Source organism: Triticum urartu, chromosome 4, assembly GCF_003073215.2.
Source record: "Triticum urartu cultivar G1812 chromosome 4, Tu2.1, whole genome shotgun sequence".
In the NCBI taxonomy this organism is placed as follows: Eukaryota; Viridiplantae; Streptophyta; class Magnoliopsida; order Poales; family Poaceae; genus Triticum; species Triticum urartu.
The window spans coordinates 15,802,604-15,823,341 of NC_053025.1; the positions used below are offsets into that span (position 1 = coordinate 15,802,604).

General features: G+C 45.2%; 2 protein-coding genes across 3 annotated transcripts; one reads left to right on the forward strand and one right to left on the reverse strand.

Moving 5' to 3' along the window:
- Positions 1 to 10,628: 10,628 nt before the first annotated feature.
- LOC125550304 lies at positions 10,629 to 15,729 on the forward strand. 2 transcript variants are annotated; one of them, XM_048713273.1, is made up of 5 exons: positions 10,629 to 11,052; positions 12,001 to 12,090; positions 12,224 to 13,726; positions 14,348 to 14,537; positions 14,879 to 15,729. In XM_048713273.1, the coding sequence occupies exons 2-5, from the start codon at positions 12,076 to 12,078 to the stop codon at positions 15,505 to 15,507; spliced, it is 2,337 nt and encodes a 778-aa protein (XP_048569230.1). In that variant the 5' UTR covers positions 10,629 to 11,052; positions 12,001 to 12,075; the 3' UTR covers positions 15,508 to 15,729. The 2 variants fall into 2 exon arrangements, with proteins under 2 accessions (XP_048569230.1, XP_048569232.1); XM_048713275.1 differs by having other exon boundaries at positions 10,629 to 11,020.
- Positions 15,730 to 17,153: 1,424 nt separating this feature from the next.
- LOC125550306 (beta-glucuronosyltransferase GlcAT14B-like) lies at positions 17,154 to 19,879 on the reverse strand. Its single transcript, XM_048713277.1, has 4 exons — positions 19,124 to 19,879; positions 18,964 to 19,039; positions 18,763 to 18,878; positions 17,154 to 17,958 (listed from the first exon to the last, which is right to left on the reverse strand). Exons 1-4 carry the CDS (start codon positions 19,728 to 19,730, stop codon positions 17,345 to 17,347), a joined length of 1,413 nt encoding a protein of 470 aa, XP_048569234.1. The 5' UTR covers positions 19,731 to 19,879; the 3' UTR covers positions 17,154 to 17,344.
- Between the last annotated feature and the right edge of the window lie 859 nt (positions 19,880 to 20,738).

The window sequence follows — 20,738 nt, forward strand, 5'->3', positions numbered from 1 at the left end:
TAGATGCAAAAAAAATATCAAGATTCAGAATATGAAAAAAATGTCAAGATTCAGAATATGAAATCAATATTGTTAGATGCATCATGAAATTAATTTCCATACCATATAGCTTTAGTATTATGGATGTTGATATTTCTTTCCACAAAGTTGGTCAAACTTTACAAAATTTGATTTTAATCAAATCTTATATGCAGATTAAAAAAACGAAGAGAGTACATCTTCAAATTTACATTTTATATTGGAGATGCTCTTGGCTGCATGGGACAAGGCTCGCTCTCCTGCAGCCAGCGGCCGGAGCCCAAGGAGGCAAGGACGACATGGCTTGCTACAATCCTAACGCATGGGAATGAGTACATGGATAGCAGGATCAGGGCCAGGCGGTACACACTGACACCTAACACTGATAACTGCGCTAGGTTGGGACTCGAGTACGGGACATGCATGCATGGTTGCTTTCGTCAGTTCATCGCTTTGATCTAAGCCGTTACTATTACTAGCTAATTGTTGTGCGACGTCCTCAGTGGTTTTTTCCTATGATCTGTTCTGCATCAACGCCGACGAGCAGGATAGTGTGGCAGAACGTGGCGATGGTAGAAAGGGGATGAGAGATTTTAGGAGCCTGCACAAATGATACCTTTCCTAACAGTATAGAGTTTTTTTTTGGGGGGTATGGTGGCTGAGAGTTAGTGAGCAAAAGAAATATGTTCGTGCTTGTGAAATACTAAACATTTGGGGCGCTTGATTGACAAAATGGAATAACCAATGCACACATACTTTGCTTATTGTTCCGTGGCAACACATGGAACTAATGGTGTGGTTGAATTTCTTCCGTGAACAGCAATACGCAAGCGTATGGCTAGCATGACAAGAGACACACGCAGGCCCTGCCATATGAGATCTAGGGTGGTCCTCATCCTCCTCCACTGGTGCGCTGACCTCCTCCACCGCCACCGGCTCTATTGGTGGGAGTGTGTGACGAGACCCGAATCTACTGGTGGGAGCCATAGTTTCCTCCTCTTGGAGCACTAGATAAGTTTCCGTTTGGAGGTGGCGTGATGATGGTGTCCCGTTGGCATGGAACAAGGTCTCCCCGCCACGCCCTTGTTCCAGTGATGCTGGTGTGTCCTCATATTTCGTAGGTTTGTCTAGGTCATGTTGTCTTGCGAAGCGGACAACATGGTTTTACATCTTGGTCCTCCTGCTCTAGTTCCGACCGACGAAGATTGGCCAGCCTTGACCTCGTCAGAGTGCGTGGAAGGTTTGTGTTCCCCGATTCCGTCTGGCTGCAACTGGGGTCTTCTCTCTCCGTCGTTTTCTTCTATGAGGCGCCAATTTCCTACAAAGATCGCCATCGTCGGCTTCTTCTGGTCTACATTGATGACTTCCCGGGAACTGCTTCTACAAACTCCTGGGTTTAAATAAGTTTGATTTGTTGAGAAACCCAGAGACGACAGTCAGTTTTGCTCATGGTGTGCCCCCCGTTGATGTAGGAGGAAGAGGACTTGGGTACCTTCAAGGATTTGTATGCAATTTTCAATTTTTGTAAGGGTGTTTTTGTAAAGGTTTGTGCTAGTAAATATATTGCCTTTGGACTTTTCAAAAAAAAGAGAAGGGACCACAGTGTTTCACCCTAGGGTTGACCTAGCCTGGCCTTTAGCCCGGTGCTTAGGCCCAAAACTACTTGAAATAATGCTAAGAGCAAGGAGTGGAAGCCACTGGTTGCCTATGACATGATGTTAAGAATGGATTGGTTGAATACGCCGTTGGGGAACACTCCTATTTCACACTTTTGCGCCGATAGGTGGATGCAGCACACATGAGGTGTCTTGATGGCCCGCCCATACACGTTGTAGCGTCAGTTGAGGAGGTATCTAACGTTGATGATCCCCGGTTACTGTATCTCCCACATACTTTAGCAAATTACTGTAGGTCCGTGTTCTTGTAGTGATTTACTGTATCAAGTTCTTTTTGAAACATAGAACTTTTTAAAATGTGCAAATATTCCGATATGTCGAACACTTTTTGAAAAGTGATTTTTTTTATTTTTGGAAAAAATTTAAAACCACTTTATTTTTGAACTTCTGAACAAATTTTTTAAATGTTAACTTTCTTGAAAAATCATGAGCGTATTTGTAAAACCAAAATATGAAACACGAACATTTATTGAATTTGTGAACAAATTTTGGAAAAAGGAGCATTTTCTGAAATTCCAAACAAAATATGAAACACGAACATTTTTTAAAAATTCTAGAATATTTTTTTGAAAAAGTGAACATTTGAACTTCCTGAATTGTCTTGGAATTTCTGAATATTTGAAAAAAAGGAAACTATTTCAGAAAGAAAAGAAGAACAATAAAAAGACAAAACCCGAATGAAACAGAAAAAAAGCAGAAAAACAAAGCCTGAAAGGTTCCTAAAACCGGTAAAAACCAGAAGGAACCTACTCGAAGGATCACAAAAACAGTGTGTACGCCAGCTGAAAATTGACCGGCCCATCCAATCAATAACGTCGCGTGCGAAAACTCGTCGGGCGCGGCCATGTGCCGAAATCACTAATTAAGGAGTACTCGTTATAAAGAACACTTCACTTTTTCAGGTCGCGTCAGGTGGTGCACATGCAGCATGCCACTTGTCGCAACCTGCAAGTTTTTCCTTTTTTCGTAGATCCGTTTATTCAAAACGTTTTATTTTTTAAACCATGCGTCCAAATCTTGAACCGTTTTCACTATTGAATTCCTCGCGTCGAGATATTTAAAACTAGATACCATGTTGATAGATTTTAACGAACTTTTTTTTACGAAAAAAAACCGGGCGAAAAGACCGAAACCGGGAGCACGGTTTTTTTCCTTTCCAAAAGAGGCACGCCCGTGCCTCTAGCGAAAATCACGCCCGTGCCTTTCGGGGAAGTAAAACCGTGACTCTAGTGGAAGAACAAAAAAACAGAAAACATATTTTTTTTCGTTTCTGAGAGGCACGGCCGTGACTCTCGTGGAAACAAAACCGTGACTCTCGCGAAAGAAAAAACAGAAAACACGTATTTTTTCTCTTTCTGAGAGGCACGGCCGTGACTCTCGCGAAAGCACAACCGTGCCTCTCGTGGAAGCAAAACCGTGACTCTCGCGAAAGAAAAAAAACCGAAAACGCGTTTTGTTTTTTCCCTTTTTCGAGAGGCACGGCCGTGACTCTCGCGGAAGCACAACCGTACCTCTCGCGGAAGCAAAACCGTGACTCTCGCGAAAGAAAAAAAAACAAAAAACGCGTTTTTTTTCCATTTCCGGAAGGCACGGTCGTGACTTTCGCGGAAAAAAACCGTGACTTTCGCGAAAGGAAAAAAAAGAAAATGTGTTTTTTTCGCGTAATTTTTTTTCAATTTTTTTATCGAAAAGCTAAGGAAGACCGGGGGAAAACCAAAACGTCGAAAAAAACCCGAATAAAATCCGTTTAAAAAGCCGAAAACGCGTGCGGAAAAATAAAAAAACAAATACGGAGGGAGCGTCCAGAGCGCGACACATGGCGAATGGCTGAGAGCACGCCAAGTGGAGCTGATCGTTATGAGGCTCCCGAAGGAGCGTTCGTTAACTAGTTGCTCTCGCCATGTGCCGCCCGCAGCGACACCAACGCAGGGCTCGCCTACAGGGAGCCCAAACAGGGCCGGCCCGGCAAGTAAAAATGTCGCCTCATGCTGCCTTCATGCGTATTTTTAATTTTTCCATTTACCTTTTTCTTCACATTATTATTCTTTTCTCATTAGAAAAATGTTTCAACATGTATTTGAAAAAAAGAGTTTAATATGTACTCCCTCCATTTGATATTATTAATAGTCCAAACGGATGTATCTAGCACTAAAATACATCTTGATACATTCATTTCAGCGATAACTAATATGGGATGAAGTGAGTATTTGAAAAATATATTCAAAAAACATTTTTTAAATGTTAAACATGTATTTTTAAATATTAAATGTGTATAGAAATGTTTTACTTGTAAACAAAAAATAGACAACTCATATGAAAAAGCAGACATGTGTTGAAAAAAGAAAAGAAAAAAAGAAATGTTTAAAAAACAAAAGATCTAAGAAAACCAGTAAAAACAAAAAGAAAATCAAAGAAACAAAAAAGCAAGAAAGCAAGAAACAGAAAATGAAAGTTAAGGTATAAAAAAGGAAAACCGACAAAACCATCAAAAACAAATAAAACTGAAAACATAACCAAGACAAAAGAAAAAACAAAAAAAACCAACAAAAAAACAAAGAAAAAACATAAGAAACAAACAATAAAAAGGTAGAAAACCAGACTTGGCCGACCGAAACAGTAACCGGACGTGAAATGAGCGAAGGCATCACGCAACGAACAATTAAGGGCCTATTCTGAAACTGCCCAGCTTCTCTAAAGACCTGTTCTAATGTCCTCCAACTCCAAACTTCACAACTTCTCAGCCTGGTTTCAGCCCGAACGCCTCAACTCCAAGAAGCTAAACTTCATGAAGCCATCTTGAGCTGCAGTGTAATTTTCTGAAGCTAGGGAAACGCAGCTCCATGTTTACAAGAATCTGGAGTTGGGACATATTTACGGCCATAATGCCACCACCAAAGAAAACGGTTCAATCCCTCGCTCCTCCTCGCTCATAAAAGGGTACCGCACGCACCGGCTCCTCCTCGTTCACGCCAATATGGGCTGCTTTCAGCCGGCCCAAGGTGGCAACAGACAGGCCAGCAGTCCCCTAGCTGGGCTGCCAGATAAAAATGGCGCTGGGAGAAGCTACGAGGCAGCCGAACGCTTTTGAGTCGCCACCTGAAGCGAGAAGTCATGCGAGAAGCTGGATCTAAGAAGTTTTAGGGCCTGTTCTGAAACTGCCTAGCTTATCTAAAACTTTCTAGATTCAGCTTCTCAGGTAGCTTCTCGCTTCAGGTGGCGACATGAAAATCGTTCGGCAACGCATCTTCTAGTTTCTGTCATTGGGGCCCAACTCGAAGGGATTGGCAGGCCAGATTAGGCCCAAAACAAACCTAGCCCTAAGTCAATAAAACTAGTTATGATGGCCTTTCCTAAAAAAAAACTCCATTCGAATCCTTATCTTGCACGCATCAGATTCGTACAATCCGACAACATAACCATTATTAGTTTCCTCGTGGCACAAGGCAGCGGTAATTAAGTACTCGATTCATTATACTCCGAAACAAATCAAGTTTGCATCGCCTCTCAAACTCACGACCCGGCTTCGTTTCCGAAACCACATCTCCCGGCGACAGTCAACAACTACGTGATGCATGGCACCACCTTCCCAGCTGAGAAACGAAGATGCGTATCTCCTTCCCCGCCTCCGGCGCGCAACCCGGTGCCTCGCAGCGCGCGACGCCGGCTCCGGCGCATATTCCAGGCCGACCTGGGACTCGCTGCATGGAGATTTGGTACGCCTCGTCGCGTCGGGCGTGCTAGCCGGAGATCTATTGGACTACGTCCGCTTCCGCCGTCTGCGCGCACTGGCGATCGGAGACGCTCTCCCCGCGCGGCCATGGGGTGGTCGATCCCCGCTTCCACCCGCGCCGCTGGATGTTGTTCCCGGAGCACCGTGGCCTCTACCCCGGACACCCGGAGCTGGGTGGCTACATCCGGTTCTTCAACCTAGACTCGGGCGTCTTCGTCCGCGTCTGCCTCCCGCTGTTCAGGAGCCACTGCATTCTCGATTCGGTCCATGGCCTCCTCCTCCTGCAGAGGGACAAGGACGCGGCCATCCGTCTCCTCCACCCTTTCACCCGTGACATTATTGACCTTCCATCTCTCACCACTCTCGCCACACAAATGCCCGAGGGGACAAACCGGTCGCTCCAGCGGATGCGATTCATCTCTACATCTGCTTCCTTTGCCGCGGGAGTCGTCACCGTCTTGCTTACCTTCAATAAGTTTGAGGGTGTGGCCGTGGCTACCTCCCTGGAGACGCAATGGACGATGCTAGGTTTGGAATGCCCAGGGTGGTCGTATCCGGTCTCATTACACGGCAAGCTATACGCAGTTGATATCGCGGCAATCAACGTGATCGGTGCACCAATGATCTTCGAGATGGACGCGGCACACCACCATCGAGCTCGAGCCACACCAAAACTGATCTTCACATGCCCGGAAGACAAACAACGCCTCTACTCGAGCGATCTGGTAGAGCATGGCTCGGAGATCTTAGTGCGGTTAGCCATGACAACGATTTCCTATCCCATATTACTGTCTATAGGCTCGCCGACCTTGTCTTGGGGAAATTTATCCCGGTAACAGACATAGGAGAAAACACTATATTCATGGGACCAAGAAATACTTGTGTATCTTCCAAGGCATTTCCTACCGTCCAGGCCAATACTATTGTCTACTACCGTCCGATAGAGCACCGTTTTGCACAGTACCATATCAGTAATCGCACCTGGTCACGTGCATTCGATCGGTGCAGCATAAATGACCGTGCACAAGGGCCCCGTAGCCTTATATGTCATATCTTAACATGCTGCTCCCCCGCGCACTGGTATGTACGTCATATGTAGGTTTCTTTTGATTTCAGAGTGTTATTATTTATACTTGCCTAACTATCATTGTTTTTCTTCTATGTGCTGGTAGGAACAAAGGAGAAGATTACCCATCTACAGGTGCTAGACGACCCGAGTGGAAGGTGAAACGAGAGTTTCGAGATGGGGTACATACGCCATCAGTCTTACTTCTTCCACTTCATACTATATAACCGGCTTTTACCCCGTAACCATAGAACAATTTTCTAGTAATCAATATAATAAAGTTATTTACATAAAATGGAAACAAGCCCAACATCCCACTCTAGTGTTTTCTAACATGACCAATAATATAATAGAAGAAAACTAGCTGAAATTAAATCAGGGATGCAATTCACTAATCAAGGTAGTCTATATTCTTTGCTTTCGTTCTACGCTTAAGCGGGAGAAGATCTTGTTCCAATCTATGTCTCCAAGAGATTAGTCCTGGGACTTCATTCTAGAAAATCTTTTCACCCCTTTGCATCCAAATGTTCCAACATTCACAATTAGAATGTCCCACAACTTTCTTAGGAAGAGCTTGTTGCAAAAGTACTACCACTTCATCAAAGAAAGAAATGCCTCTTTATTTGTTTGGGGGCAATAGACTCCTAGAAAGATTGAACAAAGGTCCCAGAGGAGATGCAAGGTAGATTCTTCAGAAGATTCATTCCATATCAGACAATCACAAGCTTCCATGGGGAAGGATCTACCTTTGAGCAGCCCCCTGGTATTAATTATGTCATGTATGGCAACCTAAAAGAATATTTCATGTCTAATTCTGCCATCACATTTCCATAACCATTTGAAAAGGAAACTTGCTTCTGATTGCCCCATCATATTCTTATGCATATTGTTGGGAGAGAAGTTTCAAGGCTTCCAATTTTTGGACCAAGTGTCTATAGGCGAGGATGGGTTAACTTGGGCAATCATCATCAAACACATTGAATTGCAGAAATGCCTGATTTGACAGAGGTATGTGCCTCTGTGGATTCTTCAGCTAAAATTTTTGAGTGACCAACACATTGGCCAGAGAGACATTTTATTTTTCACAAAAGAGTAAAGTTTTGGGAATTGTTGTGCTAAAGGTTTTCCTATCCATTTATGATCCCAGAACAAGACAGATTGACCCATTCCAACGATTCAAATTGCCTCCTCCTTGTAAAGTAGAATTAATTTCAAGTGAGCTTCCACCAAAACAAACCATCATTCTTCCATGGCGATGGTGGAGTTGAATAATATACATGTTTCCCACATCAGATGAACCAAAGGCATGTCTTCTCTGTTATAGAATTTGTGTAGGCTCTTCATAAGCAGAGCTTTATCTTGGGAAGCAATTTCTAAAACTCCTAGACCACATGCCTTTGTGTTTGCAAACTATGTTCCAAGCAATAAGCGTCGGGCCAATATTTTTGGAGCCAAATGTCATCCATTAACAAAGCCTTAGGGCGTGTTTGGTTCCTTGGGTAGTTTTAGGCTGCATCGCATGAAGGATGCTGGGTGAGTGTAGCCTGGTTGGACTGATGCAAGGATGAGCCTAGATGGTGTTTGGTGAACTTTGCATGATATGGATGTATGAGATGAACTCCAGATGGCGTAGATGGTGCTTGACGAGACCGGCGACAACGCTTGGACCAAATCGCGACGGCACTTGACGAGGGCAGTCAAGAACTGCGACACTTGAAGAGGCTAGCGGCAGAGCTTGGACAAGGGCAACGCCGGCGCTTGGAGATGGCGTGGCGGCGGCTCCATATGGCGAGATCCGGCCTGCGGCAGCGCGAGGCGCCAGGATCCGGCCTGCGGCGGCGCGAGGTGCCAGGATCCGGCGTGCGGCCACGCGAGGCGGCAAGATCCGGCGGTGCTGCGTGGTCGAGGGCAGCGGCGCCGTTTGGTCGAGGATGGAGGCGGCGAAGCTTGGTCGAGGACGGCGGTGGAGCTTGGTCGAGGACGACGACGGAGCTTGGCGGGAGATGAACAAGGACAGCGGCGGCGCTAGGCCTAGGACGGCGGCGGCGCTGGACGGAAGAAGGGGATAAGAAGGGAATGAGCGAGGCAGCGAGCCTGCACGCGAGCTACGCAGGAAACTTGCGTTTCCCTCAGCCTGGCTGAGAGGCCTAATTTTGCATTCACCGGGCCAGGCTCAAAAGCCCATGCAGTACACCAAACAAGCGACTTTTGCATGGTGGGTGCGAGCCACATGCAATGCAGCGAACCAAACACCCCCTTAGGTATTTGTTGACCTGATCCACTGCAACCACAGGTAGAGCAACGCAGCAAATGAAATAAGTAGAAAGGGAAGAAAAGACAGACTTGATTAGTTGTAGTCTTTCATCATATGAAAGAAGAGCCGGCAATTATTCTCTCAATTCTTTGTATCATGTCATTTTTTTGAGCTTATTAATTATGAGGAGACCCATATAGTGTGCGCAAAAAAAGAGGAGACCTATATAGGTGAAAAGGAAGGATCCCAGGTGACATCCCAATTTCGATTTACAATAGGATGTAGATGTACTACTACACCGTGCAATGATTTTCAATTTGGACATAGAAGAACACATGTATTGGGGCACCATGGTGCCTGGCTCCATGCTCGATGGTCGTCGGGTCATGTCTAGATCATGCTATTGTAATGGGTCTCAAAATTGTTGGGTCAACCCGTTAGCATATGTTGATTTATATAAATAGATTAAAGTTGCTAATTAATGGATGATCGTGGTTCAGTCATGGATATATTAATGGAAACAAAATCCTCTTTTTGTATGGATTTTCTACACCCCTATGTAGCTACACATTCTATCTAGACCATTCAATTTTGCGTCAAGATCTATGTTGTATTTACATAGTAATTTCTCTTTTTTGTTTCTTTCAAATAAGAGAACATTTGATCTTTGATTTTTTTAGGTCAACGCCATACAAGTACTATCTCCATCCGGGTTTATTAGTCTTCATTGTGTTTTGGATCAAATTTTGATCACATATTTGACTAGCAAAATGTTAGTGCATATCACTCAAAATACCAGCGTGACAAGCAAACTCTGATGGAGGTAACACCACTACAAGAATAAAGATTTTTCTTATGCAAAAGAAAATTTTCAAAATAAAAATCTGAATGAGTTTTACCATTTTATATATTTTCATTCAAAAAAAATCTGCACATGCTAGTCTCGATGTTGACCTGCAAAGTTTTAGGTTTAAATGTTTTCTTATTTGGGAGAAACAAAAAAAGTTTGTACGCGCGAATGTTGATGGAAAAATGGATGGTCTAGATAAAAGGTATAGCTACATGGCAGCGCAGTTACAACTTTCTCTATTTTTAGCTCCATGTTTTTTAGGAACTGTCGTCATGATGGTTTTGCTTCATGCGTAAATAAGGACATTCCGCAAAAAAAGAAGCGTAAATAAGGATACATCGTTTGCTAACACATCAACTAAAAAACATAAGGCCCGGTCCGTCAAAAAATAGTTTGTGAGCCCTCCGTTATGTGCTAAATATAGTTGGACATTTGCGAGATACGACTGGATGACCGGCTTTCAAACCTGTGTCCGAACACCGGTCCGAACCGATCCGCCGAGTTTGAGCTTCCCTACCATCACAAGCATCCTAAAAAAACCATCAACAGGCTAATTAATTGCATATATGTGATCAGACTAATTAATTGCATTAACCGTTTGATTTCCAAATTGATACGAAGCTTGGTTTTAAATTATTTTTCGCATTAATGACGGCGTGTGAAATGATGTCGTACCAACTCTTGTTTGATACTGCCTTCGCTTCAAAATAAGCGTCTCAACTTTATATTAAACTTAGTATAAAGTTGTATTAAAGTTGAGACAGTTATTTTTTGACGGAGGGGAGTAGCGTAGATGGGGATCCTCCTGGGTAACGGTAGGCAGTAACACCGTGCAGTAGAGTCGTACTGTCGTCACTGATGCGGGTCCGACCCCACGTGTCATCGGTGCTGTAGCACCATACACTACTGTAGCGGCGGGATCGGTCGTTCCACTGAGAGATTGACGGGGATCTGTGTACGCAGGCATGTGAGGCTAGTAGTAAATCTCGTCCGTAGCATTTAATTAGTTCATCTAACGCCGCCAATTAAATTCCTGATCCGTCCGGTACCATTCACCACTCGGCCTTCAGGCCCCGCGCCGTTGCGCTGCTCCTCCTCCTCTCCCAAATCCAACCGAGATAGGAAAAAGAAGAGGCGAAGGGAAGAGAGAGGCCGCGAATGCCGAGGTGATTCCCCTCGGAAGCTCGCGCGCATTTGCCACCGGAGAGACCCCCCCTTGCTCGTCCACGCCGCACCACTCCCCCGTCTCCGGCGGCGAACATCGCTTGGGCTCCTTCCTGTTCGCGGCGGCGGCGGCGGCGGCGGCTTTGGTTTTTTCGGGGGCGTTTCTTGGGTGGCTGGCCGAGCCATTGCTCTGGCTACCGTGGTGCCGCGAGGAAGACGCGCGTCCGGTTAGGAGCGAATCTGCTTTGGTGCTGCACCCCCGGTGGGTTTCAGATCTGGCTGAAACTGAGCTGAGTGAGGACTTTTGGCCTTGATTATTTATTATTAACAGCTTGTTTCTTTCTGAACTTCCCATTGACAGCAGCTGACAGTCGCTATCTGTGAAAATTAACACTGTATTCTCCAACGATGTAGTACTCCATTTTAAGATCGATCTAGACACAGGCGCACACCCGACAAAGAACAATTGCAGTTGATAAGCTCACAAACCACATTCAGAAGGCCAATCTGCAACTACACGCACGCCTAGTTTAATCTTGTTCGAGTCGTGATTTTCTCTGGCGCATTAATTTATTCCCTCAGAGAATGCCACTTTCTCGTAAAGAGGCTTTCTGATGCCGCACCTGGAAAGGTGTATCCAGTATCGAGTTCAGCACTTTTGTCCCTTTTTCGCTTTTGCTTTACCTGGATGTATTTTTTTTACTTCTAGTGTTTTTTGTACTACCTTGACAGATGATGAATAGATCGGAAGTTTTCTCCGCAAAAATAGATAAATATAGCATCACAATGTTACAGTTTGTATATGTCTTTTGGAGATGAGTTGTTAGCATGTCACAGTTCGTGTACTGGTTTTAATGGATTCCTTTACGCAAAAAATAGCTCCTCATATGTACATATCTACTTTGCATGCAGTACATAGCCTATGTTTCCGCCACCTTACTGTGCTTTCTCACCATGCTCCAAGCGCAGAGTTATGCCGTTGTGTTTCTGTAGTAGCTAGTCCGAGTTCTGACATGGCATTGGGGAGCAATGGAAAGCTCGGAGATAGATGAGGAGTAGATTTCCTAATTAAGTAAGCTGATAATATCGATTTCACAGTGACGGCAAGTTTACTGGCTTGCTAGTCACATTTAGAATTTGTTTGATGCAGAAAAATCAAAGACTTCGAGTGCCACTATGTGTTAATTTTATCTCTCCATCTTATGTGCATCCTTTAAATCTTTGTTCCATGTATATCTGCAGGCACAAAGCACTTGAATTGAGACGAATATCAGAACCTCTCCTCTTAGTTGATTCTCCATATAGTCACTCTTCAAGATGGAACAGATTTCGGTGAGTTACTTCCTTCTGTTCATTAAAATCCTCTTGAAGCTGAATGGTTTCATAGTTATAACTTGTGATCAACAACCAAAATTCTGAAGCACTGAGTTTTTTCTTTTCTTTTTATCTTGGAAATTGTCTATAGCTTGGCCATCGATATAAGGAGTGCAGGCCACAAAGGACTAGCAGCTGTCCAGCCAAACTACTTGTTGGGAAGGATGTACTGAAAGAATTGGAGGAAAGACGGTCATCCCCCAGTGTGGTCGCAAAACTGATGGGAATTGACGTATTGCCACCTACTTACATAGCCCATAAAAGACATCAACAATTCAAGGATGTCTTTGAAGTGTCGGAGGAGCTACCGGAGACTTTCACAAAAGAGATGTCGTATCATTGCCCTAAAGGTCTGCCAAGCTTGAAGAGGAGCGCAATGAAATTAAAAAAGCTTATGCCGTCAAAGTCTCCCTATTGTGATGGAACATTTGATAATGACGTGGAGTACAGCAATGGCTTGGATCGCTTGAACCCACTTGAAATAGACAATCCTTTGTTTGAGAAGTGCCCCCGCGATGTGAATTATTCCCCAAATAATCAGCATGAGAAAGATATCACAGGCACTTTCAGGAAGTACCCAGTGGGTTTAGCTAATTCCTCACTTAAAGATATAAAAGATCTGCCGAGAGGGAATTACGGAGATTTCAACAACATTGTCGTTCTGGAGCCTGGCTTGGGAAACAGGCATGATCCGGAGAACTCTTTTTCCATGTCGTTGCTCTCTCATGACAATTGCAATTCCAGGAGAAATAGGAAGAAGTTGGCTGAGTCTGTTGTAGTGAGCAATGAGAGAGTTTCACAACATCTTTTAAATACTGTTAATGTGGCTAGAAAAAAAGGAGAAAGATACTTGACTAGTGATGCCATCAATTCTCTGTCAAAGGGAGAAGAGCCATCATTTGATCAATTCAACATCATAGATATGAATAGCACCGGATCATTTCAGATGTATTCTGGCGGTGACATTAACTCCAGGCAAAACAACAAGTCATCATCAAGTAGCTTACCTGGGAAATCCTTTCGGAAGTATGATGAAGGCGATGTCGGATCGAGAACTCTTGCACAGATGTTTGCTTTATCTGATTCAGAGAGGGTAAAGAAAAATTTGAACCCGCATGCTCAGATTCAACACAACAAACTTGACCAGGGCAAAGGCCACAACAAGGAAGGATGCTTTATAGTTTTACCAAAGCATGGATCTCCACTGTCTCTTCACACCTCATTGGACAGGAGTTCTTCCTGCGAAGGGTCTCCTAACAGTGAAATTTTCCCAGATCCTTCAGTTAGTTACAACAACGGCAAGGTTACCTTTGATTCTTTTCTGGCCAAACGAAGGCTCAAGCAAATTGCCAGCGGGAGGCAAAATAACTCAAGGAATGCTTCTGTGGTAAAAAGTCTTGCCTTGGAACAGCGGAGACCTGCTTCTCCTTCTCTTGATGATTTCAGGTGTCATTCATGGCATCCATCTGATAATGTTTCAACTTCTGACTGCATAAATGAGAGAGTATTGTTCGCGACAGACGAGGGGTTAATCCACGAGCCTGCTGAAACTGTGCCTTCTGCGTTTCAATTGCAATTATCTAGGAAACAGAAGGTCTGAACTTTGTGCGCCATGAATTTAGCAAAGTAAAACAAAACATAATATTCTTGCATGTTGCATACTTTCTGTTGTTTCAACGAATCAAGAATGAAATAGCGAAAAAGTTCTCTACTATTAACAATTTAACATAGAAGCATGAACAATCCAATTCCTCTGCAATAATAAGTGTTCAACTGCTGCTTTGAATCATACTCCTGTTTCATAATTTTCTTATTATCATGAGGATGTGTTTCTTCCGTCATTAAAAAAAATCAAGTGTTTTCTGACAAGATAAAAGAACTCTGTGAACTCAATTCACTCATTCAGAATCACTGTAATGAGACTGTTTCAGTTATTGATTCTGAATTATATACAATTCATGATATTTTTTCTTTAACATTAATATGTTTTCTAAGTTCTATTTTTTCATGATATCAGATGTGCATTGTTCCACTATAGTAGAGTACTTGTTGTTATGTCATATTTAAACTTCATCATTTTCCCCACTAACTATGTAGACTCTAATGCAACTTTCATCTGTTGACAAGTTTAGATTGTTAAATCTTTTCATGCTGATACCAAGAAGCCTAAGTTTATGGTGCACAGCTCTTCAAGTCGTTTCCCTATCTTTTTTAGGTTTCAGCAACGCCTTTGCAGTGTCATGACTGTGAATCCATATCTATTTCTAATCATGATGATCTGGCAAAGTCTCGTAAAGGATTGGAGGAGTTTGAGCAGCCGAGCCCAGTGTCCATTCTACAGCCCCCAACTGATGAAGACAGTTGCTGTTCTGGATTCTTCAAGAATGACTTGCAAGAAATGCCCAGTAAGATAACAATATAGCTAGAAGGCTGCATAGACTAGTGCTTGTGTCTTTTTGTTGTACATTGCCAGCTCTCCTAAACTGCGAAGTTAATACAAACAATCATTAAATTAAGCTAAATACTTACGACATAGCATCTGATAAACATTATTGCTAACTCACACATTGCAACATGCTGTTCAAACAAAGAATTTAGGTGTATAGTTAAGTTGAGTTTTAAATCACTTCTTTTAGTATGCCAAAAATGTGAGGAGTGCAGCTATTTACGAGAATTGCACAAAAGATTTGTTTACAGAATTTTTGCATCATGCATTCATTAACTGGAACTTCTTTATTAACCTCAGGTGTGGAGACACAAATGGACCATCGTCGATTCCGAGATGAACCTGAAGTCTCCTCCATGTCATGTGATGATGGCAATGATTCTTCTTACAAATCTTTGGAAGCATTTCAGGTTGAGGAGGACAGGGACTTCTCATATCTCCTTGATATTCTTATAAGCTCTGGTATGATAGTTTCAACTGACTGGCAGCTCTTGTGCAAGTCATGGCACTCATCTAGTTTCCCTGTTGGTCCCCAAGTCTTTGAGAGGCTTGAGAGCAAGTACGCCACAATTACTTCATGGCCAAAGCCAGAGAGGAGACTTATGTTTGATCTTGCAAATTCTGTTCTCTCCGATGTCCTTGCACCTTGCACCAATATACACCCATGGGTGAGTTCTACTAGACAGTGCAGGCCTATCTGGGGCCCTGAAGGGCCTGTTGAGAAGGTCTGGCAAATGATTGTCAGGCAGCAGGAGGAGCTGGCGATAGGCCATCCTGATGACAAGGTTCTGGATCCAAACTGGATGGAACTTGGTGATGACATATATATGGTGGGCAACCAGATAGCCATCATGTTACATGCTGACCTCTTGGAAGAAGTCATATTGGAATTCCTGTCACTCTCAGGGTCGGTCGCTGCATGTATGTAGGTCAAACTGACAAAATTCAGTCTATCGCAACAAAGTACAGTGACAAGTCTGAGTTAGTTTTTCCATGAACATTCTTCAAGCGTATATGCTGTAAGCGTTACCATTTGTTGCCTTTCAAGTGCACAGATGTAGTAAGGCTTGTTGATACAGACGCAACAATTTTTCTAGTCTATGATATAATTATGTATGTCACTAGATATTGGACAATTTTCTTCTTTGAAACAGTAACCAAGATGTGCTGTGCTGGGATTGATAGTAGAAATTTGATCACTCCGCCTCGAGATATGTTTTTTTACCGCCACTGTTCTATACTCCCTCCATCTTGAGTTACTCGTCGCTCAAATGAATGTATCTAGCATTGAAAAATGAATGTATCTAGCACTATTTTAGTGGTAGATAGATCCATTTGAACGACAAGTATTTCCGGACGGAGGGAGTATTAACTTAGCAGAGTATTTACATGTCCTCAAAGAGGTAGAGGAGGCTAACAGGAAACTATACAAGGTAGTTAGAAAGAAGAGATGGGATCGCCAATAAATTGAGCAAGCTCTGGTTTTACTCTAAGCTTGAGGATGTCTAGGTCAGCAGTAGGCATTCTCCTCCAATCTGGCAGAGATGGTCTGATCTTCTCAAAGTAGCATATATTTCTTTGTTTCCAAATGTTCCATGCTGCCAAAATAACAATTAAACCCATTAAAAGGCGCTAGAATGGTGGCCAACCAGCTACGCCATGTGGCGCATGCTGGTTGGTCACAGTGAGAAAGTATTTTTTTAGAGTTTTTTTTAAATGGTAGGGAGTCTTTTTTGAGAGAAGTTTTTCTAGGTTTTTTCTTTTTCCTTTTAAGATTGTTGTGTGCACGTGATGCGAGAATATTTTTTAATTTTTGGCATGATGGTGAGGTGCGCGCATCTTTCTCTCAAGCGGCCCACAATGGCGGGCCCCAACCACTAGTCTCTTTCAAGAGGGGGCTGATGCCATTCCTTTTGGTCCAATTCCGTCATCTCTTGCATAGTTGCATTGGTGTCCCAGTGGATATGAATTTTATTCCAGCATTCAATACTGAATTGACATGTGTAGAACAGATGCTTGTTTGTCTCTAAGGAACCAAAGGGGCAGAGCATGCAAGAGTGGTCCTCACCAATGTCAAAAAGGTGTGGCTAGGTCTTAGTCGACTAAGATTTTACAAGTCTCAGTCAAATGACATAACATACACGAGAGAAAAAGGAAAAAAACTGAAAATAAAATTTTGCACAGATCTCAATGTAAGATCTCACGGATATAGCATAGTCTCAGTTAGCAAGACTGGTGTCAAAATGCCTTCTGCATAGTAAATCTCTGGTATTGACTCTGTCCATAAACATTATCCAAGCAAAACCCTTGTGCTTCATCATGCATTTTGTCTTCCAAACCATAGTGATGTACTTTGGGTGATTTAAATTTCTGAAGTAGAACTTGTAAAATTTCCTTGCCTTGAATCTCTCATCGCGCCAACAAAGAATCCACTTATCTGTAGTCCATTGATCAATCATTACCGGATCATCATGCATTTTCTTTCAAACCATAGTGATGTACTTTGGGTGGTTTAAATTTCTGAAGTAGAACTTGTAAAATTTCTTTGCCTTGAATCTCACATCGCGCCAACAAAGAATCCACTCATCTGTAGTCCATTGATCAATCATTACCGATGCCGAGGAGAGAAAATGTCACCCAGTTTGAGAGATTGACCCGCAGTCTGCACCGGGCACCAGGCACTAGGCTCTGGTGTGCACTATACATACATTGCGTGAAGCGTTACACTGAAATGACATCCGGAAAGAATGGATTGGGATCCTCGTTTCAGTGATGTTCTTCTACATTTTTTGAGGGAATATGTTCTTCTACTTTTTTTGCGGGAACATGTTCTTCTACTACTGCTACTTTGCACTGTTTCGGCCGGAAGTTCTCCTCCGACAGGAGCGACGTGACGAGCCGCTTCAGCCTCGCCGCCCCGGGGCCAGGCCGCACGTGCGCCGCGTCCCCGACGGCCTTGCACGGGTCGTCGCCGCCGGTCCGGTTGCCACCGGCAGCCGGCACCTCCCCGACGCACCAGCCGCCCGGGGCGAGCATGCCGGGCGCCCGCGACAGGAGGTCGGCGTCGATCCTGTCGAGGACGGGGTCGTCCCGGCGGAACTTGCGCGCGAAGGGGGCGGCGCTGGCGAGCATGCCGTCCCAGTCGCCGAGGGTGAGCAGGTGCGGGTGCTGCATCGGGGGGTTGTCCCAGGCGATGTAGTGGAGGTCGTGGTTGACGGTGGTGTTGCGGAACTCGTCGGCGTTGCAGGCCACGGTGTGGAAGTAGCCCTCCGGCGACGAGATGAAGTTGGCGTAGTACATGAGCACCGTGCGCGGGAGGTTGTCCCACCCCCAGATCAGGTACTCCACGAACGGCCTCGATAGCACCATCCACGCGGAACCTGGCACGAAGCAAGCAGATCATCCTTAATTAAAAAAATTATCTGTAAATTTTTTTTGTTCTCTCGATTGGCCCCCAAGGATTAACTTGAGAATTATAAAAGATTAAGGGAGATAGAGAGTACTTGCTGTTGTCAGGCTGTTCTTGTTGTTTTTGTGTTTGGTTGTGGCCGGCCATTTAGATGTTGTATCGTGGTATATACTCTCTTTGTCCAGAATAACTTGTCTGTTTGAGCGATAAGTAATTTTGGACGTAGGGAGTATAAAATAGTACATACTAGTCTATAATTAGATTCACCTTTGACCATCAGTTTCACTAACAAAACATACTATATGCTATAGGTGAAATATTATGATTAAAATTGAATCACGCGAAACGAGGACACCATGTAATAAGGGACGGTGGGAGTGTCATATCATCATTTTATTTTAAGATGTGCAGCGCACCGGCCATGATTTTTGGGTCACGTAGCCAATGTGCGAGCCACGAACGGGACGATATTGCAATGAGACAATTCCTCCCTGGGAAATGTCGTGACCGACAGTACGAGCTGGCTATTAGCCCCTACTAAAATGATTGGCAGCACGCACGGGCATGCTCAAGGGGACAGGCCATGGATAGGTGCCGTGTCACACATGCACAACGGCGACAATCACTATACAGCACAACTAAATATCCCAAAGAATATCAGCTCAAGAAAAGATCCAAATTTCGCTTGCTACGTGCCAATGGAAGCCGGGGACATGGCCATGGTTTCCAGGGAGAAACGTACGTGGCGTGCACCCACAGATTAGTTGAGGCGTACCGGTGAAGAGCTTGAAGGCGGTGGGCAGCTCCCGCTTCTGAGGGATCCAGAAGAGGTCGCCCTTCTTCTTCATGTAGAGCGCCGGGTCGATGATCACCGGCATCGCCCGAGCAAACCTGCCATGCATGAAAACCACGATGAACTTTAGAAACTTGTAAAAACATGCGCCGACCATGCATCCAATCAAGCTGGAGCACGTACGCTTTCCATCCGATGTCGCTGGTGTGATCCAGGAAGTTGAGGTCGCGCGGCAGCTCCGAGAACACCTCCATCATATCTACACGCGGCATGCCATGGCAGAATCCAAATCAGCTAGCGAACTCGTTTCATTCACCAAGAAGAGGCGATTACGGCGACGCACCGTCCTGCGTGACGAGCGGGTAGTCGGAGGCGGAGAGGTTGATGAACCAGTCCCAGTCGGCGCCTTTGCCGCGGCCCTCGCCCCAGAGGAAGGCCGCGGCGGCGTGCAGCGTGGTGGTCACCATGGTGGGGCCGCGGTAGGTGACCAGGTTCGCCTTCTCCACCACCCGCACGTTGCGCGCCGCGGCGAGCACCGGGTGCGCCGCCACGAACGCCGCCAGCGCCGCGCGGTCCGAGTCGGGCGCCTCCGCGTCCAGGTGCAGGATGTAGTGGTTCCTCGGGTGGTACAGCGCGAGGAGGCACCGGCGCAGCATCCCGGCGTCCCCCTTCGAGCCGGAGATCAGGTACGCGAACCGCGGCGGCGAGGCGGGCGCGGCCGGCGGCGCGCGGGCCTGCGCCGAGAGCGCCGGGTCGACGAAGAGCGGGAGCTGAGAGCGCCGGGACGCGGAGGAGGCGGGGGAGGTCGGGGCGAGGAAGAGCGAGGCGGAGGGGAAGGGGACCGGGGAGGCGACGAGGAGGAAGAGCGCGAAGAGGCCCCCGGCGGCGACGGAGAGCAGCCAGCGCAGGACGGAGGGGCCGGCGTGGTCCATGGAGGACGACATCAACATGTATGGGTGTGATCGAGCGGTCGAGCTGAGGGACTCGTGTTTATATACGGTGTGGGACGTGGATGGATGGATCAATCATGCCGTCATGGAGCGTGAGGGTGGGAGAGCACGAAGCAATCATTTCATGGCGGGACAAGAGAAGAGAAGAAGCATGCATGCAGTTAGCTTCAACACCTGGTGCTGGTGGGTTAAACGTGTGGCAGCACTAATCTCAAAGCCGCGGCGAATAGTCAGTCATGGCCGCCATCAGACCTCTTCCAATGCAAAGGTGCTTGTAGATGAGGTGCTAAGTGCATTAAATACCTTAGCAACTCAACTCCTCAATGCATAGGTGCTTAACTTGTTGTTGCTAAGCACATTTTATTTAATGAGTTAGCACCTAAAGTCTTTCATGCATTGACCAAATTGTTTCATTTAAGTGGTTTGCCCAGGTTCTCGTGCTTGGCATTGATTCTTTCTGGGGTCACCAAAGTACTTTCTCCCTTTCTTAAATGTTGTGTCATGTCATTTTTTTACTTATGTGGCATGCTTGGCACCCGTTCACGGTAGAGCACCGGAAAAAAGGCGTCATGCACGGGCCGGCCGGCCGTCCGATGGATGGTCGATATAGCCGAGGACGAGCACGTACGTACCTGTGCACTCAGCAGTACCCACCCAAAAATAATGGCATCCAATGGCACTGATATTAGAGTATCATTTGATCCCATTCTGCTCGCTTGGTTGGTGCATGCGTTGACGAGATCAAGATCGGAGCGGTCGAGCAGGCCAGGAAGAGACCTCCTCTCCCCAACAGAATTGGATTGGATTCTATTCTCTGTCGGTTCTCTTCTGCCGCCTAGAAATGACAGATTATATCAGCAGGCTAAGTAGTACTTAGTATTTTTCTTCTGGGTTTCGGTTTGGCTGTGGACACGTCCGCACGATCGCTCCAGGATCACGAGCGAGCAACCGCAGAATGAAGCGAGCGTGGCATTCGGTTGTTAGACAATCCATTCCATTCCCAATAAT